Below are 26,738 nucleotides of genomic sequence, written 5' to 3'. Positions count from 1 at the left end.
TCTTGTGATTTATGACTAATATTCACTTATAAGTGAGTATATAACGTGCTTGTCTGCCAGGGTCTGGCTTACCTCACTCAGGATGATCTTTTCTAGTTCCACCCATTTGCGTGCTAATTTCATGATGTTGTTTTTAATAGCTGAATAGTATTCCATTGGGTAGATGTACCACATTTTCTTTATCCATTCTCCAGTTGAGGGACATCTATGTTGTTTCTAGTTTTCGGCTATCAGGAATACAGCTGCAGTGAACATGGTAAGCAGAGCAAGTGTCATTGTGGGATGGTGGAGCATCTTTTGGGTATATGCCCAGCAGTGGTATAGCTGGGTCTTGAGGTAGAGCTATTCCCAGTTTTCTGAGAAACCACCAATTGATTTCCAAAGTGGTTGTACAAGTTTGCACTCCCAACAGTAATGGAGGAGTGTTCTCCTTGTTCAACATCCTCACCAGCATGAGCTGTCGCTTGAGTTTTTGATCTTAGCCATTCTGAAGGAGGTAAGCTGTAATCTCAGAGTTGTTTTGATTTGCATTTCCCTGATGACTAAGGATGTTGAACGTTTCTTTAAGTGCTTCTTAAAGAAAGAGATTCCTCTGTCTAGATTTATGTTTAGATCTGTACTCCACTTTTTAATTGGGTTATTTTGTTTGTTGACAGCTTACTTTTTGAGTTTATATATATACAGATGTCAGCCTTCTGTTGGATGTGGGGTTGGTGAAGATCTATGCCCAATTTGTAGTCTGCCATTTTGTCCTTTTGACAGTGTCCTTTGCCTTACAGAACTTTTCCATTTCATGAGGTTCCATTTATTTATTTTTAAAAAGATTTTACTATTTATTTATTTATTTATTTGATATATATGGTAAGTACACTGTAGCTGACTTCAGACACACCATAAGAGGGCATCGGATCCCATTACAGATGGTCGTGAGCCACAATGTGGTTGCTGGGAATTGAACTCAGGACCTCTGGAAGAGCAGTCAGTGCTCTTAACCTCTGAGCCATCTCTTCAGGCCAAGGTCCCATTTATTAATTGTTGATCTTAGTGCCTGGAATGTTGGTGTTCTGTTCAGGAAGTTGTTTCCTGTGTCAATGCACTCAAGGTTATTTCCCGCTTTCTCGTCTATCAGAAGTAGTGTTTCCGGTTCTATGTTCAGGTCTTTGATCCACTTGGACTTGAGTGTTGTGCGGAGTGATAGATAGGGATCTATTTGCAATCGTCTAAGTGCAGACATCCAGTTAGACCAGCAGTGTTTGTTGAAGATGCTTTTCTCTCTTGTATGGTTTTGGCTTGGTAAAAATCAAGTGTCCACTGGTGTGTGGATTCACTTCTTGTTCTTCGATTCAATTCCATCGATCAACCTTTCAGTTCCTTTACTAATACCATGCAGCTTTTATTACTATTGCTCTGTAGAACACCTTCAGATCAGGGATGGTGATAACTCCAAAAGTTATTTTATTGTACAGGATTGTTTTAGCTATCCTGGGTTTTTTTTTTTTTTTTTATATGAAGTTGAGTATTGTTCTTTTAATGACTGAAAAGAATTATGGTTTTTTATATTTGTTTTTTTCGAGACAAGGTTTCCCCATGTAACAGCCTCACTGTCCTGAAACTCACTTTGAAAAAACAGATTGTCCTTGAACTCACAGATTTCTGACCATCTCTGCCTCCCAAGTGCTGGGATTGAAAGTGTTTGCCACCATGCCCAGCTAGTTTTTGTTTGTTTGTTTTTTGTTTTTTGAGACAAGGTTTCTCTGTGTAGCCCTGGCTGTCCTGGAACTCACTCTGTAGACGAGGGTGGCCTTGAACTCAGAAATCTGCCTGCCTCTGCCTCCCAAGTGCTGGGATTAAAGGTGTGCACCACCACTGCCCGGCTTTGTTTTTGTTTTTAATTTAACTTTTTGTTGATTCTTTGTGAGTTTCACATCACCTACCCCAATCCCACTCATCTCCCCATCCCTTTGTGCCTGCCTTTTGCCCTTGAAACCTCAAGCCCAAAGTGGATAAATCTTGTTGTCAAAGCTGTCATGTGTGACTGTGTCCTACAGTATACTTTTTTGTTTTTGTTTTTGTTTTTGTTTTTCGAGACAGGGCCACCACGCCTGGCTAAGTATTCTCTTCTGTTTATACTGTTTTACTTGGAGATGTTCACTGCAATGAGTCATTGGTCTCGTTGGAGCTTCTGGTTCCTGCTACACTATAAATATTGAATCCCCCGAGAGTGGCTCCTCTTGGAAATTCTGTTGTGGCTCTGTGTCTTGGAGATTCTGCAGCTTTATCTGTAGGACCAGTCCCTTCACACGCTCCAGCAGTTCGTGGATGGGGTAGATGCTGGCATGGGCCAACTCAAAGCCTTGGGTTGGGCTTGGGTGGTAGCTGAGTTGGTCCACCCTCCATCTCTCCTGTACTCACAGCACAAGGCCGAGGTCCCCAGCACTGCCCGGGCTAGCTCACCTAATGCCACAGCCAGCAAGGGCAGAGTCAGCTCTCTTGGTCTCATGCTTTCCAGCAAAGCCAGCTCTCTTGTGGTGTGCAGGCGAGGGGCAAGGCCTGTTTTCCCAAATGCTGCAGTAGATGAGGTGCAGGGCTAGTTCTCTGGTTCTCACGACCTTGGGGCCAACTCTCCCACATGCCATAGGTGGGGAGGGACAAGGGGTGGCATCTCGCCCTAGCCCATACCACCACATGGCAGATAAGTGGCAGGGCTTACACCCTCTGGGCTTGCTCACCTGCGACCCACCCCCACTGCAGGGTCAGCTGTACTGCAGTGCTCAGGAGAGGTGCAGGGTCTGATCTCCGGAGTGTCATGAGTCCAGGGCTATTTCTCCTGCCTGCTGTTGGTTTCAAAGGGTGAGGTGGAGGTGGGGATACCTTTCCCTCACCCACTAAGTACCTTTTTTTTTTTTTTTTAAATAACAGATACTGTGATAAAGCGAACAAATATTGTGTACTTGATGTAGCTGGAGTTGATGTTCTCTGGTGGCCCTGGAAAGCCCACTTCTGAGTTTACGGAACTGGAAGTGTGGCCAGTTGCTGGTGTGTTGTCTATCATCAGTGCGGTTTACCTCAAGGCTGGTGGCATCTGTCCCTAGCACAGGGCATCAGCAACTTTGAAGAAATTCCTGTTGCTTCCATTAAAACCCTGCCTTCCCTTGCAAGGCTATGGTCAGAGACCACACTCCTGTACATCTGTCCACCCTCCAGCTCTGGATGGGAGTGGGGTTGGACAGCACACAGTTCTGCCGGGAAGAACATTAAGTGGTCCAGTGAGCAAGCGCAGGCTCTGTCCCCACAGGACGTCTGCTCCTCTGGGACCCAGAGGACAGGCCCAGCCTGGAGCCAGAGCTGCCTGCTCAGGGGTCACAGGAGCTTCTCAGGGGGAGTCATCCATGAGCCAGGCCCTGTAGGTCTGCTCTCAGGAGCCATTATTGGCCTGCTTTCAGCTCCCTCCATCTGACACAGCAGACATCTCCCTCCACCTGACACAGCAGACATAGGGCACAGGCCTGAAGAGACAGATAAGATGCAGCTAGGAACCTGGTGTTCTCATACCCCGGCCACCATGCTGGGGGTGGGACATGGTTGCTGGGGGGTCCTGGAAACTCACGGCCACTGGCCAGAGGAACCACACCTAGTTTGGTCTTTGAGATGGAGACATACAGTCCAGAGGCACCACGAGAGCAAAGGTGTAAGGACAATGGGCTTGGAAACACGGCAGCAGCTTCTGCGGCAGGCAGAGGGAGCTCGGCCTCCAGCGAGGTCTCTGCGTCACTGAGACCTGCTTTATGCCACAGACATTAACTCAACTCTCCTGCTGTGCATGACGGGAAACCGAAGGTTACCTTTCCATTTCATTTTTATTTTAGGTACATGAGTATTTTGACTACAGGTATACCACATATAATGCAATGCCCACAGAGGCCAGAAGAGGGTGGCAGAGCTAAATGGTTATGAGCTACCATATGGATATTTGGGAACTGAACCAGAGTCCTCTAAAGAAACGGCAAGTACTCTCAGCTATGGCACCATCTTCCCAGCCTAAACAGAGGTTTAGGAAGAACCATCTTTTACATCCACCAGAAAGTCCGCACCAGGACTCCACGGCTAAGGCTCTGTCTGGAACACCTCAGTGGTTCTGAGAGCACACACATCATTCCCCGACCCACCTCAGAGTCCAGGAAGGGCACCGGATATGCTATGTCCCCACACTTCCCTCTCTTCTTTGGCAGGCAGCGGCCATGGCAACGTCCCAAGGCTGGGACATTGGGCATACTCTTTATTGGCATTTCCAAGGGCTAGGGTTGTGGGAGTAGTGATGGTTCCGGAGGTGGCAGAGGAAAGGCATCTTCCAGCATTAAAAAAAAAAAAAAAAGTTCATGGGAAGGCTCCTGTGTCCAGGTGGATGGTGCAATGTGCACTTCTCAGCCAAAGACGCTCTTGGCAGGTCCCTCTCTGGGCTTCTCAAAGACTGTCTCGGTGCCTGTGCGGTTGCGGCTGAATACAGATGGGGCAGCTGAGCCGGCTTGCTCTGCAGGTAAGAGACGGAAGAGGTGACATCAGGGACCTAAACTGGTTTTCTCAGGGGCAAGGCTCCCTATGCTGTGTGTGGTCCCTTCTATGCCCAGAAACCCTCAATACCTCTCAACTACCACTGGGGGATGCTTGTATCCCCAATTCTACCACATGCCCCCGGGGGACACTTACCGTAGTCCCGCATGACCTGGTATGTCTTAGACTTGATGTCCTGGTTCTTGGCCAGGTTGCCTCGGGCCCCCTTCAGGTCTTCTTCCTTCACAGGGGGACGCTTCTTCTTGATGGGGCCTTCGGGAGTGCCAACCTTGGAAAGTCGAGAGCCTTACAATTCAACGCCTTGAGATGAAGACCCCTCCAACTTTGGTGGGGGTTCCTCCTTCCCAGGTTTCCGAATTAAGCCAATTCAAAGCTCATTGCTCTCCCAACTGCAAGTGCCCCCTGCCTTCTTAGCCTGACTTGGACATCTGTCCTTGCCCCACAGACAGGGAGGGTGCTCCTGGGGGTGGTGGCCACTGCATCCTCACACTGGCCTGTTTGGCAGGCCGAGTTCAGGACCAGACACAAGGGCGGACAGGAAAAAGATGAACTTCAAGACCTAGGGAATCTCAGGAATTCTAAGATCTGTTCACAGAGGTTAAGTCCGTACACACTGCCCCTCCCCCCTTTTTCCTAAAACAAACCCATTGATGTTTACTGTGTTTGGGGAGTGATCAGGGTAGACCGCCGTGGAGAAAGGAGCAAGGATGACCTTGTTGTTCTTGCCCAGTAGAGCCAGGAAAGCCTGATTTAGTGCTCGCCCTTCCCTGCTTCCCTGGCGGGCGCCTGTGAGACTGACACCTCATTCTTTCTTAAGCCCTGCAGGCAGGTGCAAGGATTCCCTCACTCAGGCTGGGCTGAGCTCCCAGGGAAATGGGGGCCTGCAGAGACACACCCTCACAGGGAGATAGACAGCTGTCATCTATTGGTACAGCCACCGCCCCTCAGCCTTCCTCCAGATTACAAATGTATACATAGCTGGACACACTGAGCCAGCAAAGCCAGCTCCCTCATCTTCATACAAAGGCACACAGTTCTACATAAGCACTCCCTGCCTCCGACCCCTCACACATCTGGAAGAGTCAAGGCCTTTCACCAGAGCCTGGTGGAACCCAGGGTGTCCTGAGGCCAGCCTGGAAGGGCCACAGGGTCTCTGTTTAAGCTTGGCTTTTACTTCAGAGCAGGCACTAATTAGTGTCCAGCCTTGGCCTCGCAACTTCCTTGGCACCAGCTGGGCCCCTCTGGGCCTTCTTACCTCGGACATGGTCGATGCCAACCAAGCTCCCTGCTGGTAACTCTCTGGCAGGCAGGAGCCACAGGAAAGGATCTGCGTGGAGCCCAACCCTTGGGAACTTATATAGCCGTCTTGTGGGTCCTGGGTAGTCACTCCCCTCCTTTGGAACCTCTCAGATGATTCAGATCCACGCAGTGACTAGCTGGAGTTTATTCTTGGAGATGATGGGCAGCCGCCCTGGTGAGAGGAGACGGCCTCGGGGACCCAGCATCTCTGGGGACAGCTGCTCACTTGCAGGTGGGAGGTGCTGGCACTGTTGTCCACAGACTGTGTTTATAAATGTGAACCCTGGAATGTGTGGGACACTCTGGGCAGGCTGACTGCGAGAACCCATCCCAGTGGCAGAGGTGGGAGGGGAAGTCTCTGAGGAGAGGGAGGGCCCTGAACGGGGCTGGACGCTCTGAGTTTGTTTAGCTTTCTCTTCTACTCCTGGATTCCACTGGAAATAGATTTTCCATCCCAGCACATCAGCAGGGGAGAAACTTCCTTTCTGTTGCTTGGAAGCACTTCCTCATGGTGAGCACAGCCGACTCAAGAGTGAGACCCTGTGGAGCTGCCATATCACAGTCTTGTTGATGCCCTGTTCCTCTAGCCAGCCCTGAGACAAGTTTAGTAAAGGGACAAAGCAAGGGACGGTATAAGCCCGGGAGGAGACCACGCTTGCTAGTAAAGGTCTATAGAGGGCTTCTGTCTGCCTGAGATGGACACCTGGAAGCTGGCTGGCAGGACTTGACTTTAGAGGACGGGGTGAATGCCACTTCAGCTATTAAGCTGTAGTAAAAAGTACAGAGCTCCCTTGGAAAATCATTTAGCACCCCCCCCCCGCCAACCTCATCTTTGCATGGAAAGTTCACTGGGGGCAATGCAGGGACCCTAAGCCTGAGGTGGGTTGAAGGTTTGTCTTAAGACTTCTCTCCGCTCTCTCCAGTCTACAATGGACATTATTTTTATCCCCGAAGGCACCAGGCAGATGAAATTTAACCAGGTACTAACAGTCACCCTAAATGTCATTCCATAGGTGCTGTGCCTCGAACTCCATCCTTTGTTCTGGGCCTGGCTCCCAGTAGGTCAGTGTGGGCACTATCAGGTCTATACGTATGGACTGAGCAATACCCATGATTCCACGGAGAGGCCAGGCCATGCCTTTCGAGGAGCGCCCACAGCTGGCTGCCTAGGACAAGGATAAGGGATGCCCAGCTCTCACGACCCAGGAGGAAAAGTGGGTCAGGCTCATCAGGGATGATGGCTAGACTATGCTGGGTTCCTCTCATCGAAGAATTCTGAGCCCACAGCCGTCAAGAGCCATGTGGAGTTATTTTAAGTCCACAGGACACACAACCAATGACCACAAAAGTGCTGTTTTTTTTTTCTTTCTTTTTCTTCTTTTATGTAATAAGATGTGAAAATTTGCTGTAAACTAGCTTACAATGGAAGTACACCATCTTCTCTTTCATCTAAAAAATGTGTTTTTGTGATGCATGACACCATGCTTAAGTGCCATTGGCAGCTGAGGTGGCACACAGGTCTGACTTCTAAGTAAGCCCAAGGAAAAGAAAGATTTAGAACTAAACCCAGGCAACCAACCAGTCAAGCAACCAATCTACTCACCCACTCAGAACTCAGGGTGTTCAAAGCAAGGCTGACCACGGGCCCCTCACTGTGAACAAGTCTCTCATTGAAAGCTGTGTGACTCTTCATTTAAGAGCTGGCTCACGTCGGAGGTGGGGCTGAGGTGGCGAACACCTTTAACCTCAGCACTTGGGAGGCAGAGGCAGGCCGATCTTTGAGTATGAGCCCAGTCTGATCGACAGAGCTGGGTCCAGGACAGCCAGGACCACACAGTAAGACTGTCTTACAAAAACAAAACAAGACTGGCTACATCCTATAAGGTTTGCTGCCTGGCAGGAGGGACTCTGGGTCTGCTCTTTCTGGGTCTTGGGGCACCTTTCAGATGTGCATCCTGAGCTGTAGCCAGCAGGCCTATACTGCCAAAGAGAAGTTACAACTTGAATTTGTATCTTTTTGTTTTCCCCCCCCCGAGGAAAGAGGCAGGAGAGGTGACATGAACCCACGACTCCTTTGGTGCTCGGGAGTTCACAGTTTATAAAGGTTGAGGCAGGAGGTTGTTCCCAACATGCTGAGGGGCACAGTGTCTCACCTCACACACCTTGCGGACCATTGCCACACGGGATCTCACCATGTACCTGTCTTTCCCAAACGCTCACAAACAGGCAAAGGAAATAAAAAAGCAACCACCATGTCTCTGAGTTAGGTGTCAGCTCTCTCTCATTGGTTTATTTCTGTTAGTTACCAAAAAAAAAAAAAAAAAAAAAAAAAAAAAAACCCTCATTCATTGCCTTGGCTGGCAAGCGTCCACCAAGAGCAGCTTGGCCAAGGGAACTTATTTGGACAAATCAGATTGACAGCACACCACAGCTAGGTCAGCATTCCACTTCTTGTTTTTTGTTTTTCTAGTTTGGTGTTGCCCGCCATTAGCCAGGCAAGGGTCCCACCTCATAAGGCAACTTGGAACAAGTGATGTGGACACTCGTTCCGGGGAGGGGGGACAGCTCAGGAAGAGGTCCTGACCAGAGCCCTCTACATCCATTCCAGTGAGACAGTGTACCACAGTGACAGAAAGGCCTTGTCGGCCACTGGAGGCTCTCCCGAGGGATGCGGAATTGTATGTGCTTCTGCTGCATGGGTGCATGCGCATATCCACACGGAGAGGGAAGGACTGACACACACCAAGCCCGCACACAGACAGGCTCCAGTGGCAGATCCCTGTGGAACTGCCTCTCCTGTTGCTCTACAGCTGCAGCCCAGAGACGATAGCCCTTAGTGGAAGTCAGGGCGCAGAAGGAAGGGGATATGAGGATGACGTCAGTAAGGCCCAGGAGCTGACCAGCTCACCAGGAGTTTGAGCTCAGTGGAAGCTCACTAGAGAAGGGGAGAGAATGACCACCACTGTAGAGTGGAAGAAAATGGGAGCCGGGAACAAGGCAGGGCCTGCCCCATCTATTCCAGGTCATGGCCTCTGCCTGACTGGAATGTGCAGCCTCCCACAGCAGACTCACTCTTCTCGGTGACTTGCACTAGGCAATGGGCTGAGGGCCACCCAGAGCGTACCCTTCTGTCTGTGACAATTAAGATTTCAAGTGGCAGAAGACAGCCCAGGTACCCTGGGGTAAGGGCTAGGGTCACGGGCCACGAGCATAGAGCCTGTATCCTTATGCAAAGCATGCTCTGACCTAGGCTTAGGAGGTTCTGAGTAGAGTTGTCCTCCGTGCTTGTCTCACCTAAGGTCCCAGCCCGTGAGGCGCTGGGGTGTTCTTGTGCTCCATCCCACTGTGCCACCGGCTGCACTGACGGGCCATCAGACAGCCCCGCCCTGCTGCTCCCACAGCAGGGACAGCGCCAGGCCAGGCTGGACCACAGGTAAACCACAGCCCAGCTGAGGAGTGGGTGAGGCCAGCAGAGAGGAGCCAGTTAGAAGCGCCTCATACAATCTATACACTCAAACATGGCTCTCTCGCCCGGTGTTTGCTCTGCCCCAGCCACTTCATAACTTTGGAGGGCATCATGAGAGGCTCTTCTGGCCAGGAAGAGTTCTCCAGACAGCTAAGCAAGCAAGCAGGTGGCAGCTGGTGACAGACCAGGGCAAAGGTTGGCTCTGCAATATGGCGGTCGAGGCTGGGGTCATTCTAACACTTGCAATTTACAGACCGAGAGGCAGGAAACCAACAGGAGTAGCCGGTGGCGGTCTTGAGTCCTCTGGACACAAACGTCTAACTCCTGAGTGAAGTTTAACCATTGCCTCCAACACGGCAGCTTATATGCCCTGGCAGGGCTCTGTCTGTCCACACACTGGACACACAGATCTACCTGAGCAGCTGCCTCGTGCACAGGTTCTGACCTTAACTATGGATCTGTGAGCGCAGATAAGCGCTATCTATCTGCCTTCCCACCAGGACTGTTTACCTCACCATTGATGTTGCTTAACAATATTCCTGGCTCCAAAACTCCTCATTCTTACCCACCTCCCCCCAGCTCATACCCCATGAAAGGCGAACAAATCCATGTCTTTGGGGATTAAAAAGAGTTTTAAATACAATAGTATGAAAATATAACTTAAAAATATAAAAGTCAAACAGCATACGGAAGACTTAAAAATCTGTTTGCCCATTAGACCCATAGATACTTTGTAGGAAATAAACACATACTCAAAAAACAGTAACACTGTCACAGCTCATAAAACTGGCTTTAGAAATTAAGAGTTACAAAAGCCATTTTGAGTTAAGAAAGCATTCCTGTTCCAACTTGGGTCAACCAGCGACTGCTAACCCCAAGCACGGCGCTCATCCACAAGGCCGGCAGCCTCAGCCCCAGGACCTGCAACTGTCTGTGTGCTGCTTCCTTCCACCATGCCACCTGGTCAGACAGGACAGGGGGTCTCACAGCACCCCTAAGGGACAACAACAAACAAACAAAGCTCTTCGCTTGCATATTTGGTCAGTGTTTGTAGTGCAACTGAGCGGGCACTCCAGCTGCCCACAGCCCCCTCAGGCATGGGTCCTCTTCCCTCTTTTAAGTCACAGTCGTCTGGGGCGGGTGGAGAGCGGGCAGAGACAGCAGGAGGAGTGGAGGTAGAAGAGGAGGGTAGAGAGGAGGGAAGCGACGCTGTTGCTGCAGGGCTGGGCCCCAGGACTGTCACCCGCAGCGTGGGAATGTGTCATACGGGCAGCCCGAAGCGGTGCTTCTTTTTCACAGGTCTCCGGAGGTCCTCCTCGGCATCAGACTCCTCCATCTCGTCATCGGCTGAGATCAGGATCTGAGGTGGTCAAGAGGCAAGGCCTGAGATTCCAGTGCCTTCTGTGCTGTGTCCTCCTTGGAGCCCAGCCCCTGTGGGAGGCCTCATGTCTCCCACATCCTCAGAGGAGGGTTGAGGGAAGTCCCCCCTTCCACAGTGAGATGTGCTAGCCTGTTGAAGCTAGTATTGAAGTCACCACCCCTAATCTGCCACTCCCTACCCCATCAATGCCTTCACTTGGCTTCCAGTCAAACCCGAAGCTGATCAAAGCCAAGCAGGCGCCTGGAGTCTCAGGGTCCCGGAATTGCCTCACATACACAATGTCTTTCAAAAGGGACCGAATCATCCCAGGGACCAGACAGGCAGTGCAGGCTCAGAGGGGCTGTCTGAGCCACCTCTGTCATGAAGAGGAAGAGGGAAGCGCTCTACCCTCCATGATGCTGGGACACTCTGAGGACAAACTTGCTTACTCCTGCCACAGCTGCTGGCCTTAGACCTCTGTGGCCCGCCCACGGGAAGATCGAAATGGCCTGCATGAGGTTTAAGGGCCCAAAGCCCAGCCGTGCTGGGAAATGTGAACTCCAGCTTGAGGGGTGGGACAAACAGCCTCACTATCCTTCCTGGCACTGGACGGAGTCACTTGATGGCTCACGGCTCCCTGCTCTGGCCAATGTGAACTTCACTTTAATATCACAGACCGTGTGGTTGTGAATGCCTATAAGCGTAATTTCTGCTTTATGGCTTTTTGTCATTTGCCAAATGCCGGCCAATTATTAGGATGTACTACAGCCCTTTAACCAGAATACAAACTTGGAGAAAATAGGGACTTGCTTTCTAAACTATTCATCGTTTAAAACTCCTCCGGCCTGTCCAGGGTTTGCCAGGGCTGGTGCGTATGCTTATGCATGGTGGTAAACCAACTGTGTGTTTGCCTTTCCTCATCCTCAAATCTCAGGGGGGCAGCCATCTCAGTCACTCTGGGGGTGGTTCACTATATAGCCCTTTCTGGTCTGGACTTTGCTATGTAGACTAGGCCGACTTCGAACTCACAGAGATCTGGGTGTCTTTACTTTCCAAGTGCAGGATTAAAGCCATGTGCCACAAGCCTGGCTAATCTCAGCCACGTCTATAGCTCTCACTGGTAGCGATGGTCTGTAGCAAATCTACATACTACATCCTTTTGGCCTGAGACAACAGCACATGTGACAGCAGACATTGGGCTCACGGTAATGAGGTCTGAGGGACCTGGGCTACTCTTTAGCTCAGCTTCTTCCTTCCCTTTGACTGGTTCTGTGAATTCAGGTACAAACTTAAAGAGCAGAGACCCCCAGAGCCTAAGGCTCCTACCTCAGACTCAGACTCCTCATGGGATGCTGCCCGTCGGTAGCGAACCTTGCTCCCATTCCTTGAGTCCTGGTTGGCTCCTCTTTCTTCTAGTTTAGCTTTCGTCTTCCCCTTTCTCATGAGGAAATTGTCTACTACCCAGAACATGAAAGCCTGTAGGAAGAGAAAAGTGTAGGTCACTCTGGATAAGCCAGAACAAAGTAAGCAGAGGGCTCCCTATCCACCCCTCCACAGAGAAAAGAGAAGCCTCACTCAGCCCAGAGCACTCAAGAGAGACAATCGCTCTCTTTTATTTGCTGTACTTTTATGGTCAGAGAACAGCCGGGTGATTCTTGTGGTGGTCACTTATGGGTTTTCGTTGTGTTAAATGACAGGCAGCCTGGGGGCAGGTGTGGCCACAGCACTGTGGAGGCAGAAACAGACTGATCTGTGTTTGAGGGCAGCATAGTCTACTCTAGTGAGTTCAAGGACAGCCAGGGCTGTGTAGAGAGACCCTGCCTCCAAAAAACAAAACAAAACAAAAACAGAACCAAAACCAAAAAAACCCCCAAAAATAAAAACCCCAACAAACAAACCAGGCAGCCTGTTTCGGCAGAGAACCCGGGTCTCTAACTGCCCATTTTGAGCCTCCTGGGTCCTTCACAGGTGGCGACACTGCTGCTCCAGGGAGCCCTGAGTCCTTTAGCTTCTACATCACTGGTTCTCCACAGGAGGCCACCGTGCTCAAGGGTTTCTCTGAGGTCTATACTCAACAGTAAATATCTGGAGAACACACTGACCCTGTTCTAGAAGTCACACACTTTACACACAGGCTGGGATCTCTCAGCGAAGTGGCCTATCAGGGAAGGCAAGTCTTAGTTCCTAGTATTCTCTGCCTGAAATAGGGGCCCTGATTTCTGAGGAAGAACTCCTACCAGGAACAACATGGTTATGGGATGGACTGGCTACACAGATAGAAAGGATTGTCTGAGCCTGCAAAGGTGACTTTTGTGTCACACTCAGAGCGTTGAACGGGAACCCTTGGTGGCAGGGTACAAGCTGGGATAAGACACTCAACAAGGCACTGACATTGACAAAGAAGGGGACTATCAGCATGACGATGGCCAGCTTCAGGTCGGGATTTTCAATTGGATTCAATAGGGCCACCTGCAGAGAGAAACAGACACAGTGAGGAGACGCAGCACACAGGAGACTCAGACACTCCCCAAGGGCCACTGGAACAGCCCCTCACACCCATGGCTACAAAGACCTCAGATCTGACTGTTGGTAAGGACCGGTCAGAGCTGCTCTGGGCCACTGGCTCTGGGGCAGCTTCCCCTGTGGACCTGAGGGCCATGGGCTTACCCAGGTATTAGCACGTAGGTGAGTAAAGACCTCAGAAACTGCTCGTGGCTTCAGCTGAACTAGCAGACACGAGTCTGAAGGACATTGACCAGTGTAGACACATTCACAGTTACCAAGTGTGCAGACCAATCAGACCAAGCAACGCAGTGGAAGCGGCTGGGTTTCCATTATGCTTACACATCCCCAGGGTTCATCTAGAGAAGATGTGTGTTTACACGAAGTGCGCGAACACCAAGTACAAGAATGACAAACTACTGCTCTTATAAACAGCTGCTACATCAGACCAGACCCAGGACTCACGCATGGAGCTAAAACAGAACCAAGCAGGCCGGGTGCCAGGGCCGGGGATGACGGGGCTGTCGTTTACTTGGCTTAGCAGAGAGTGCAGAAGCAGGGACGGAGGCAAACCTTTTTCCACTGGAGGATGAGAAGGACGATGAAGACCACAGACTTTTCAAAGATCATGATCACGATGTAGAGGGCACACTGCCCTACCCAGGCCCCACACTGCAGAGGGTCTCCTGCAGGGACAGGCAGGTGCTTAGCCACACTCACCGGGTCTGAGTAGAACACCACCACCACCCATGCCCTTTGCAGCTCATTATGAGCCCTCATGTCCCTAGCTGGATCCCAGAACCCAGGCTCTCAGGTACTTTATGAGTCTCTAAAGCTCTACAAATCACCTCATTTCTACAAGAGGCAGTGCTCTGAATAAAGCCAGAACTCCTAATTTGGACGTACCAGAATGTTTTTCATTTAAAAAAAAAAAAGTCTAGGACAGAGTGGGGAACTAAACTTAGCAAAAGCTCACTGCCGGCTCTGCCCACTGGCAGCGGCGGCTGGCTTAAGCAAGAGTGCTATTTTACCTGCAGTTGGTTTTTCCAGCGACTGCTGCTAACCCCCTTTCTCTGACACTGTGCCTATAACTGCAGTAATCAACTTCTTTGTCCATTTCCTCCTTCCAGCCGCCCCATCCCCAGCCTCCCTGCGCTTCTTAACCCTGAGTCTATCAATCTGATCCAGAGAACCTCAGAGTCCACAAACTCATGCAAAAGAACCACAAGTTAATGCTCTCTAGGGCTTTTGCATAGAATTAAACAAACACAAATTTGGGAGCAACCTAGTTCATTTTGGGGGGGCCATGTAACACCTTGGCTAGGAGAAAGAGATCGAAGCCTTCAAGACAGGAGGTGGCAGAAACAGACCAAAGCTATTGGCTCCCGCACAGGCTTCTCTGTGTGCCCGTCAGTGGGTATGGTTAAGAAATGCTCGGGAGGGCCCCAACAGTCCCTAACGGGGACCACCTGGGCCCTGCAGTGCCTCTAGGGTACGTCAGAAACGGATTCAGCGAAGGGCGGGACCAGCCTCTCTAGAGAATGATTGAATGACACGCAGAATCTTAGGACAGGTCACCTCAAAGTAGGAGAGTGGCTGGCAGATCCTCGTCCTGGAATCTCAGCCAGGGCAACCTGCACTCCAGACCAGAACAACAGCAAAGTAACGTTTCAGGGAGGCCGTGAGAAGAGGATCTGGTCTGGAGAGACATCTCCAGGCACTCATGCTGCAGGCCGCATCCCTGTCTGGGGCTGCAGGCTGAACACCGGAGGCAGGTGAATGCTTTCCCACAGCTGTCATGGACAACGCATGCAGCAACACACCGAGTGCCTAACCTAAGGCCTGACCCTTTGCTCCCACCTCTGGAGCAGGGCATCTGAGTATCAGTGGAGCACCTGGGAAGTGCCACCGTTCCTGGCAAGGCCTAGCAGGAGTTTCACAATGCTTTTGGTAAACCACCTGGCCTGACTGACAACAGGAGAAACTGCTTGCTCAACTCTCAGGCAAGAACAGTGATCCCCCATCTAGGAAGTGTCTGAGAAGGACTGGGGTATCTGGGAGGGAGCAGACAAGGGACACCATCTGTTTACTGTTGTGAGGACATTCACTTGCTCAGTGTGCACTCACTCCATCGCCTAGAACGGAGGCTGTGAGTAACGGAGAAGACAGAAAGTCACTTCCCTTTTCTTTCTCAGTTTGTACAGTGCAGCTGCCACAGCCTGTTGTTGTTTTATGCTAAAATAAAAATGTTGAAAACCACCTAAGAGAGACAAAAGTGCCCGTGTCCGGCTGATACACCCTCGCTTCCGGTGTACCCAGGCCACAGGTCACTGGAGCCGTACTGAGTGGACATGTGACAGTTTGTTTGATTATTTCTGTTCCCTTGACAGTCTTTCAAATGCTCCCTGAGGCTCTGTCTAGAGGACAAGCATGGTCAGGAAGTGTGCCAGTGTGCCCTGTTTTCTACTGTAGTGGGCAACCTCAGGGACATGGTTTGTTCTCGTAAATTATTCTCGCAGGCTGTTATGGGAATAAGGGCCAAAAGGAAGGAACACGTGAGTGCGGAGAAGCCTCTGGGAGAGGGCACGTGGATGGGCAGGCGGGAAAGCCTACCATGTACTGTGCCACCGAACACTCCTGTCTTCAGGGCAAGAGAAGCATGGTCACCAGCCTACAGATGCCACCTGTGACTCAAACACTGTTCACCCCCAAACCGAACAACAGTGCTTATGCTTCAAGTGCCAGAACTTCTCCTAGGAACCCAACATGCCACCTTGAGAGCAATCCCCTCTTCTTTATTTCCCTGAGAGCTGTGGGAAGTTCCTGTCTCAACTGGACAGGTAAGTTCACAGGTGTAGAAGGCAGAATAATGGTCCTGCAAAGATGGCCACATCCCAATCTCTGGAAGCCATGCTGTGTGCTGTGACCTAGCCAGGGGGTGCTGGCTGTTAACGGAACTAAGATCTCCATTCAGACTTTAAATGGGGTCCAGATGCACTCAGTGCAACCCCAGGGCCACTTCAAGGTGAAAGGTCAGAATGTTATACCCCGAGAAGAACTTGGCTGCTGGCTTTGAAGACAGAGGGAGAGAATCATAAGCCAGGGACCCAGACAGAACTAGCAGCTGGACAAGGCAACAGGACGACATCCGTATCACTTCTAGAATGACACAACCCTAATGCTGCCTTCATGTCAACCCAACAGAACTGCGGTGGACTTTCAAAGGGACCACAGATAAATCCATTTGGGTTGTCTTAAGCCACTAAGCCTGTGACTGATTTCTTACAGCAGCGCAGAACAACAACCAACAACTACAATGCCACAGGCAGCGGGGAGACAGGCCAGGGAATGAGGACTTGGGGTGGCCCTTCACAAAGGGACGTTTTCTCTGAAGACACTTGAGGACTCTGGTTCCCAACACCAGTGACTGGATTAAGGGGCTGGGTCAAGAGGACAGGGCTCATACAAAGCCACGGCCGTTTTCCCTTCTTTCCAAGGGAAAGCAGACTCAATCTGCTTGAGAAGCAGTGGTGTAGGGACCAGACCTGACCCCTGTTCTCAGTCACTAGTTGGCTGTGAGACTGCTACCGTGGGGGTCAGCTACTGTGGGGCTGACAGCTCTGCCTCCCAGACAGGGATCTCCACAGCTGAGGTGCAGGTGGAGGGTGGAGGTTTTTAGGACCCCTGGTACAGAGGACACAAGGCTCACAAACGCGTCCTGACCGGGGTCATCACTTAACTCCTAGCTGCCCGTGTTATAAATGAGAATGATGTCAGACCGATCCCCATGTGCTGTGGCCATTTCTGTCCTGCAAGCTGAGAACTCTCTGGGTTTGGACATTCCAGAAGACTCCTTCCCTTGAGTCCTGAGGCACATGCTATGTCGGGCCCTATCTTAAGTCTCTGACTCATTGGCATCAAGTAACAGGCTAAGAAAAGCCCTCTCCCTCTGAAAACAAACAGTTACTAAGATTTCTAGAAATACCCAAGGCACTCCACAGCCAGTTCCACCAATCATGTACCCTTTGAAACGGTCATTCTCTCAGAGGTCTTCAACCACCTAGAAGAGAGTAGGTCTCTGGGCCCAGAGCCATGGCATGGAAGGAGTGTGGATCCAGATTGTACACACTTGTCCTGGCACCCTCTTGTGGTGAACGTCTAACACTGCTCCCTAAGTGTAGCTCCTCACCAGGATCTCCTCACTAGGCAAACGTTCTATCAGAGTAATCCAGTGACAGGACAATCGCAGGTGTGCAGCAGAAAGAGGGACAGGCTCTCACCTCACTGTGGACAGCCTTCCCAAACAACAGCTGCTCCCGTCTATCTAATGTGGTGGGCAGGGGACAGGAACTCTTTGGGAAGCTCAGCAGAACGAGGTGGCCTTGCAGCCCTGCATGTGGGACCAAGTGCCTCTGGGAGAAGGGCTGTCTCCCAGCTTCTGCAATTCTTTCCCCACACAATGGAGATCTTGGCAGTGGAGCACTTGCTCCCTGATCCTAGGAAAGTGAATCTCAAGCCCTAAAGTGAACTCCTCTATGTCCACACAAGGAGACCGTGAACAGCCCAAACCCTCCTGACTTCAGAGTCCCCAGCAGGCCCTACCCAGTGTCCCTGGACATTACCATATTCTCCAAAACGCAGGGATTCCCACTGCTGCCACTCCACCAAGACACCGACGGCACGTACGCCCACATAAATGAGTAGCATGCCTACAGTGGCGTCCAGAAGAAAGTTGATGAGGTACCTAGAAAGAGAGGCCATACCAGCATGGTCAGGGAATAACAGCCACTAAGCTGTGGCCTTACTGTGGCACTTACCAGGGTCCCAGATGAAGGCTAACAGACTCAACCTTTGTTTGGCTTTACTGAGGGAGGGTGGTACCCCGACATATATTTATGCAAGAGCCTACAGAATGGTGGCTTCCATTTCTAGGAGTCTGAAAAGGTGCTAATATTAAAAAGTTGAAGAACAGGAAAGAGAAGGACAAAGAAGCTTTATAAACTTCAAGTGTATGTGCCAAGGCCAAGATTCAACAGAAGACAGCACACCTGGAAGTAGCTAAGGAAACTGAGGAGAACAAAATCCAATTGACAACAATAAGTCCATTAAGTGGTTCTGTTCATCCTGATAGTCCCAGGCCAGTGGAGGTGATAAAACTGTGCCATTTTCCTAGGGCATTCAAGGAAAATGGTTTCTAAGACTTCTTAGGCAAATCAGGCAGGGCTGCATGGCTGCATGTTCAGCCCTGTCTGTAACCATGCGTGCAAACATTATTTTTATTTTTTATTTTTACTGATGGAACCCAGCAGTGTATGTGTGTGTGTACACGCGCACACTAGGCAAATGTTCTATCAGAGCTAAGAAGTCCCAGATGTGACTTTTATACTTCAATGAGAGAGTTCTGCTGCCTTAAGAAAAGGCCAGAGGATTGGAGAAGGGAACATGGGGAGGCATGCCAATAGTGACCATTCTTAGAAGGTTTGCTTCCATTTTCCTGAGATCTAACTTTGTTCTCACCGAGGTAAAGCCCCTTGTTTACCCAGCCTCCTTCTGTCCAGATCCAGCTGAGCACCGCTGGACACAGGCTCCAGTTACCGAGGCAGACTAAGATGAAAGCAGACACTGACCCTGTGATACCAAATGGCTTTGAACTCCCTATGGATAAGCCCAAGGACAGTGCAAGACCTGGCTTCAAGGAGCTTCCAAGTTGCTAAGGCTGAGACACTTTATGTAGATAGCAGACCTCCACCCCAGTCTGGGCTTTGTGATGTGCATAACACTTCAACACAGGGCCAGCATACTGTGCTTGGTCCCCAGAACCCAGAGCACCGAGAGGCAGGCAGGCCGCTTGCTCTTCCTCCTTAAAGACACAAGGGGTCCCTCTCAGACCAGAGTCAGAAAGAACAGTCCCAGCTTCCAGAGCAGTTTTATTCTGGCAGGGGACCCAGCTCTGACACTATCTCTAATTGGTGAGCAATGTTAGTCACACTATCTCTAATTGGTGTGTTAGTCACACCTGCAGGTTCACACCTGAGATGAAGACTGAAGAATAACAAGGACAATGGGTATATCCAGTCTTGCATTCATTTATATACTTGTCAAATAATTCCTGAGCCTACTGTGTGCTGCCCTTGGAAGCCAAGACCAAATTTGACACTCTGCATTCAACACAGAGGATTCACTTAGGCATCGGAGCATCATGGGGGTACAGATGTGTACAGAATACACAGACTGGTCTATGTCCAGCGCCACCATGTCTGCACTATGTGAACTTTAGGTACTATCACCTTCCGGTACCTTCCACCTGAAGTTGGAGAAACAAAGTAAGAGTTGGGACTGCAGAGAAGCCTCTGCCACTCTGTCTGCTAGGGGAATGACCACTCCTCCCCAGTAAGAAGTGCAGTGTCTTAGGGCATGGATAAGGTTGCAGACACAGTGCTCTGCGCCTCATGTGGAAGGCAGTCCACGCTGACAGACAGGTGCTCTTTGTGTCAGAGAGGCCAGTGATGCCCAACGATAACTGTGCCTTTGAGCATCTCACAGCACAGGAAACACCCATGTGCTCTGTAGCTGGCACACAGCCACTCTTGAGTGTTATCCTGTCCTGATGGGGGGCTGCTGTGAACTTGGGCACTAGAAAGACAAAGGACTGAACTTAGACTGATGAACAGAAAGCCAACACACAAGGTAACTGTCAAAGTCCTGAGAACCAACCAAAAGCGGAGTGTACAAACTCATGAAGGCACACATAGGGTGAAACTAGAGAAAACTCCAGAGGACAAAGGAGGGGTACCTCCCCCAAGCTACAGAGCTGTGCCGGCAAGGGGAGGGAAGGCCAGTCCATATCGTCAATGGAGGTTAAATTCAAATACAAGCCACTCACAGTGAACAAGGGTCCTCTTCAGTGAGATCTGCTAGGTACACATTTGCAAAGTGGATGAAGAGCATCCCTATGGCTTGTTTGGAAGTGTCTAAAAACCTGCATAAAACAGAACCAGCAAGTGTTACCAACCAGACAGGAGAGCAGCAACCACCTTAGGGAAAACAGACCGAGTCTGTGGCCAGGCCTCAGAACCATCCCTGCACCCAGTGGCAAAGAGACACCAAAGGATAACATACAACACACAGTGGGCCTGAGACCTAGGCCTTCTCGGTGTCCCTCATTAACCGTGAGGGCAGGACTAAATGCCCAGATCTGGAAGACTCGGGGACAGAAGAGTACAAATGGGAATTCTTAACACACAGGAGGGTGTGTGATTCCTTAGGAATCAGTGAGTGCAGGTGGGACAATTATAAAGCACTTTTATCGACATGAAGATGGCGTCGCTACTGAAGGGGAGTGGAAGTGTCATTAGGGCAGGAGCAAGCTTAGTGTAGCTCACACTGCTACCAGAAGCCTGCCTGTCTCCTTCCAAATGACTTACTGTTTGGGAATTTTATCTTCGAAATCTATTTCTGAAGCTTTACTACTACATAATGAACATATATCTGCTACTTCAGGGTCATCCTACACAAAATGAGTACGTTTGATATTCATATATGTACACTAAACACTTGATCTCTGCCCCTGCCCCTGAGTCCCAACCCCCCTGAATATTATTTTTGTTGTTGTTGTTTCGGGCTCCCTCACAGAGAGGTCTAACCCTGTGGACTATCCTGGGTGATAGGAGCATAGTTTGTTCTAAAAAGGTGACTGTAGTTCCTAGAGAGCTTTAGGGTGGGGCAGGCCACTGAAAGACTGAGCCATGATTAAATAAGACCCAACACACTCCAGGGAGAGGAGAAGGGCTGCTGACTACATTAACAACCCGAAAGCCTCATGCGCCCTAAAGCACAGGCCTGGAGTGTTTTGGAACCAGTGAGCAAATGAATCCACTCACAGGGAGGATGGTGGACTTGAAAGCCATGTACACAGAACTGAGCTCAGGAATCGAACATCCCAGCTCACAGAATGGCTTCATCTAGCCATTCACTCATCTGCATCCTTCATGATAAACCAGGGAATATAAATACTGTTTCCTTGAGTTTTGTATCACATCTGGTGAGGGGTGTGATAAGAATCTCTGAAATATGACTAATTTCCAAATAAACTTGTATTTTATTACACATACAGACTGAGTCAGTCAAGAATTTAGGCATACTCTCATAACAGTCATGATGGAGAAGTCCACAGCAGAGGCTGCTCCGTTCACATTGTCTTCCATCTTCCAGCACTGAGAGTAGCATTATAAATAAACGTAGGGTCAAAAGTTTTTGGAAAAAAAAAAAAAGAACTATTCTCAGATTACTATTTACAGCATTCGTATTAATTAACTCACCTGAGGGATTCCACTACTTTATACGGTATGTAATTTCTCCTGTTCCAAGTCCTACCTATCCCAATACTCCACCATCAGTCCCCAAACCAAACCCTAACACCTCGGCAAGTGCTTTCTCAGGGTGAGCCGGAACTTTGGTACGTACCATATCCTCCACGGCCGTCTTTCATGCTTTGGTTCTCTGAAGCGTTTAACTGAAAGAACAAACAGACATTGGGAGTTTCTCAAACCAACAGCAATGCAAAGTCCATACCCAAGGTGGATTACCACTGTTATTTACATTGCTAAGTTAAAACACATAGTGTGGCAGCATGGGACAGCACATTTTGCTAAGTGAAGATGACAGAGAGCCTGCACTGCAGTCTGTTGGCAAGGACTCTTCAGAACTAGATACTTCTTCCTAAAGCACGCCTTCTCACAGTGTGTGCAAACCTGCATTTTCCCCTTGTGACAAAGCTCATTTAGGTGATGACTAGAAGCAACAAGGGACAATGTAGTTGCTTCCAGCTCTAGCATATGTTCTGAGGACAACACACCCACTCACCCTGAGGCTTACTGTACTCCAAGCCAGACACCGAGGATACAAATGCAAAGTCAGCTCCCTAGGAAGTGGGAGAGCTGCACGGTGCAGGACGGACAGTGCTGCACAAGGGGCAGCTCCGAGGCCGCACGCAGGGGTTAGGACAGGCTTCCCTAGTGGAAGTGAGCAAGCCAGGTCCTCAAGGTTGAGTGAGAGCTTGCTGAAAGACCAGAGAGAAGACAGCAGACACAGCGTTGGAGCTCACGCATACATTCACAGGGCAGACACAGCGTTGGAGCTCACGCATACATTCACAGGGCAGACACAGCGTTGGAGCTCACGCATACAGTCACAGGGCAGACAGTGTTGGAGCTCACGCATACAGTCATAGGGCAGACAGTGTTGGAGCTCACGCATACAGTCACAGGGCAGACACAGCTTTGGAGCTCACGCATACAGTCACAGGGCAGACACAGCGTTGGAGCTCACGCATACAGTCACAGGGCAGACAGTGTTGGAGCTCACACATACAGTCACAGAGCAGAGCAGAGTGATTAGAATAATTAATTTGCCTCATTACAGTAGGTAAACACAAAAGCCTGCTGGAGATGCAGCAGGTAAGAGGGTAACAAATTGAACATGGGCCTCATGAGGGGGTTCCTGAGTGCTGGGTCAGAGGGTCTGCAATGAATCCTGCAGGGAAGAAGGACCCAGGAGAATCTAAGTAGAGCAGGCTCAGAAGAGCAGCCCTGAGAACTGAGCAGATGCTGGATTTCCCAGGCGGAGGCACAGAGACGAGGCATGGGCTGTGCTCACAGCTCCAGGAAAGGGGCAGCAACAACCTGCTCAACCTTGGCTGGCAAGGGACTCCCAGGGCAAAGGTGTGTGCTTCTGTCTAAGCTGTCTCATTCGGCACGCTGTCTGCAACAGGGAAATAAAGTATTTTGGCTCCAGGTGCCCCTGAAACTCTTATTGACATTGCACCACTAAAACAAACATTGGAAGTGCGGCTTGTGTGATATTTACTACACCAAAGTGCTAAGGAAGAATCAGACTGACTTAAGGCATGAAAGACCCCTGATCAGAACGGGGAGCAGGAGAGCTCCAACTTCTGGAGAAATCCCAAACCGCCAGAGACTGAGCAGCAGGAGGAGGGTTCGCAAACAGAACGCAAGTCAGGAAGCCCTGCTCCGAATAAATGCAGCAGCTTTCACCTGGCAGGCCAAGGCTGCTGTACAAACACTGGCATATCAAGCCTGGTGCTCCCGGTCATGCTGACACTGAAGAGATTGAAAAGCTGGTGGGTCTGTAAGGAAGAGTGTTGTGTCCTCAACACACGGTATACCTGAACCTCAACAATGCCACGGACTCTCGAGCTGAAGCCCAAGAGACCCCGGGGCCTGAATGGCCCTGGAAAACAGCGTTTGTCCTGGAAACACCAAGTGCCACTGAGGGGTAGAGGCTCACAGGAGCCTGGGTTAGAAATAGAAACTTCAGCTGGCACAGCCACTTTGTGCTTCTCAGTTCTGCTCTCACCATCCTGACTTCTACCACCATTATTCTTTTCAAGACAGGGTTTCTCTGTGTAGTCCTGGCTGTCTTCAAACTTAGTGATCTGTCTGCCTGACTCCCTAGTGCTGGTGTTAAAGGACGCTTGGCTCAGCCTGGGCGTGGTGGCGCACGCCTTTAATCCCAGCACTCGGGAGGCAGAGGCAGGTGGATTTCTGAGTTCGAGGCCAGCCTGGTCTACAAAGTGAGTTCCAGGACAGCCAGGGCTATACAGAGAAACCCTGTCTTGAAAAACCAACCAACCAACCAACCAAACAAAAAAAGGACGCTTGGCTCTATCTTCACCATTACTAAGGACATCAGATACTGGAAAAGGAGAAGGTTCTGATTCCTACCAGATGGACACTTAGGTAGCAGAGGGGCTAAAACTTCCCTTCAAATGGTGTGTATTTAATATATATATTAAATGGATTACATAAAATGGTATTATTAAAGTATAGTATAACCAGACACAAGTATAGGTCATTATATAATAAATCTACTGTTATACCTTTCTATCAATTTGAAGGGAACAATTGTGGGACCATGGGATGAATCCCTGGTGACTGCTTGCAGAGAGTGTTTTTGAAGAAGTGACTAAGGTAAAATGAGGTCCTGTGGGTGTATCCCAACCCAGTATGTTTAGTGTTTTTTAAAAAGAGGAATCTAGGACACACATGTATGAGTGTACCAGGAAAAGACTATGTGAGGACATTGTAAGAAGTAGTCATCCAAGCTGAGAGGTGGTGGCGCACGCCTTTAATCCCAGCACTGACTTAGGAGGCAGAGGCAGGTGGATCTCTGTGAGTTCGAAGCCAGCCTGGTCTATAGAACAAGTTCAAGAACAGCCAGTGCTACACAGAGAAACTTGTTTCAAAAAACAAACAAACAAACACACACACAAACACACACAAAAACAAATACACAAACACACAAACAAACACCAAACAACAGCAGCAACAAAAGTAGCAGCTATGCATTGGTTCCTCAGAAAACTGGGATGTGATCTGCCTCAAGACCCAAACCCAGCTAGACCACACTTGGGCATATGCCCACAAGATGCTCCATCCTGCCACAAAGACACTTGCTCATTTATATTCATTGCAACTTAATTCATAATAGCCAGTAACTGGATACAACCTAGATGTTGCCCAGCCAAAGAATGGATAAAGAAAATGTGGTACATTTACACAGTGGAGTATCACTCAGCTGTTAAAACCACAGACATCATGACACTTGCAGGCAAACGGATAGAACTAGAAAACGGATAGAACTAGAAAATCATCCTGAGTGAGGTAAGCCAGACCCATAACAACAGCTACAATTTCTCTTTATACAAGTGGACATTAGCTGTTAAGTAAATGATAATCGAGCTACAATCCACAGACCCAGAGAGGCTAGGCAAAGAGGAGGGCTCTCGAGGGGAAGCAAAGGAGAAATAGGACAGATTTTGTGAGTGACTGGCCACAAAAACAGATCAGGTGGTAGAAACTGGGGGTGAAGGGAAAGAGTGTGGGGAGGCAGCTGGAGTTGGGGGGCATGGGGGTGGGAATCGCGTTCAGTGGAAGCCTCTTGGAATCTGTGAGGTTCCTAATGAAGGCGGATACAGAGTCTGACCTGGCCATCTTCTGTAGCCAGACAACGCTTCCAGTGCTGGGATCATGAGACATTTGGTTGAGATTTTAGCTGAGGGGTCCCAGAGATCCCTCATCAACCCAGGCTGATGCTAGGATAGAGAGTCACTCTCTGAAATGGACAGTGGAGCCCCGTTTCCGAGGACAGCATCCACACAGCTCAGTGAATGGAGAGAGGTCAAGCTGGTGCCTCTGCAGTCTTTACCCCTATGTTCTACTCTCTTTGGTATGGGAAGGTAGTCTGTAGGTTATGGAAAAAGAAACCTGGACACCATCTCAGACACAAAATCTTTGACCTACAATCTATACTGCCTACGAGATGTGCTGGCGCAATGGTAGCACAGAATCTGTGGGTGTGGCCAACCAATGTCTAGTTTAACTTGAGGCCCAGGCCATGAGAGGAAGCCCATGCCCTACACTGCCTAGATGGCTAGGAACTAGAGACTGGATAGCCCAGACTCCTACGGTAGAACCACAACAACAACAACAGCAGAATGAAATGACTTCTAATGTTCTGCCTTGTCCAGTGTCCAGTCTTCATCAGAGAGGCTTCCGCCAGCAGCAAACAGGAGTTAGTGTAGAGGCTCACAGCCAGACATTACATGGAGAGTCTAAACTGGAGGTCTCCATTGGGTCCCTCCCATTGGGAGACTAGGAAACCCCACAAAAGAGGGGGTAGAAAGATTGTAGGAGTGGGAGGGGATGGAGGATGCACGTGTTCAGAAGAACACGGCTCACTGAACCACCTAAGCAGGGCTCTCATAGATGGAAGCGGCAAGCACAGGACCTGCATGGGTCTGCACCAGGTCCTGGGCGTGTCTGTTATGGCTGACAGCTTGGGAGATTTGTGGGATGCTGGACAGTGTGGGCAGGTGTGTCTCTGACTCTCGCCTGCCCTTGAGACACTTCTCCTAATGGGGTGCTGTGTCCAGCCTGATATACAGACTTTTGTCTTGTCTTATTCTATCTTGTTTTGTCCTGTCCGGCTGTTGTCTCTTGGAGGCCTGTTCTTTTCTGAGGAGGAAACACCTGCTGACTAGCCCTTTCATTTTGGACCTGACCTTCCCAGAACTGAAAGAAAATAAATGTCTATCATTTAAGTCACCCAGTGTGTGTTCTGTGTTACAGTGGCCAGAGAAACTTAATCATGTAGAAAGATAGTAATTGGAAGACAAGGCAAGGCTTTTCAGTAGGCCCAATGTCCCCTGTTTAAAAAGCTGGAGCGAAAACATACTCCAGGGGTTCAACTTGATGAATCTGCAAAGGACTAACAACTCATGCACATTTACACCGCATTCTGTGAAGTACAAGGTATGTATCCTTAAGTACCAATGCCAACATATGAAAATATAGGGAGGTCACTGTAACAACTCTGGAAATAAACTGTCAATAAATACTAACAAATCATATTAGTAAATTAACATGCACATAAGTATACACATAGACATATGAACTTTTGTGTAAGATGCCCCACTCAGGAGGAAGTGAAGCGGCCAGTCTGCCTTCTTTACACAGGAGGGTG

General features: G+C 49.7%; 2 protein-coding genes across 2 annotated transcripts in view; both read right to left on the bottom strand.

The window, feature by feature from the left end:
* Positions 1–3,838: 3,838 nt before the first annotated feature.
* On the bottom strand, positions 3,839–6,257 carry Mustn1 (musculoskeletal, embryonic nuclear protein 1). The gene is made up of 3 exons (XM_021203488.2): positions 5,825–6,257; positions 4,705–4,837; positions 3,839–4,528 (listed from the first exon to the last, which is right to left on the bottom strand). Exons 1-3 carry the CDS (start codon positions 5,831–5,833, stop codon positions 4,422–4,424), a joined length of 249 nt encoding a protein of 82 aa, XP_021059147.1. The 5' UTR covers positions 5,834–6,257; the 3' UTR covers positions 3,839–4,421.
* Positions 6,258–8,214: 1,957 nt separating this feature from the next.
* Positions 8,215–26,738, bottom strand: part of LOC110325470 (store-operated calcium entry regulator STIMATE) — a 49,475-nt gene continuing 30,951 nt past the window's right edge. Inside the window, exons 2-8 of the mRNA XM_021203487.2 lie at positions 21,660–21,708; positions 20,080–20,175; positions 17,819–17,940; positions 13,770–13,882; positions 13,086–13,163; positions 12,021–12,170; positions 8,215–10,694 (exon numbers count right to left, since the gene is read on the bottom strand). Coding sequence (XP_021059146.1) covers positions 10,596–10,694; positions 12,021–12,170; positions 13,086–13,163; positions 13,770–13,882; positions 17,819–17,940; positions 20,080–20,175; positions 21,660–21,708 — 707 coding nt within the window. The 3' untranslated portion in view covers positions 8,215–10,595. The remainder of the gene's footprint in view (positions 10,695–12,020; positions 12,171–13,085; positions 13,164–13,769; positions 13,883–17,818; positions 17,941–20,079; positions 20,176–21,659; positions 21,709–26,738) is intronic.

Source organism: Mus pahari, chromosome 8 (assembly GCF_900095145.1).
Source record: "Mus pahari chromosome 8, PAHARI_EIJ_v1.1, whole genome shotgun sequence".
Lineage (NCBI taxonomy): Eukaryota > Metazoa > Chordata > Mammalia > Rodentia > Muridae > Mus > Mus pahari.
This window is presented reverse-complemented; position numbering and strand designations above follow the sequence as displayed.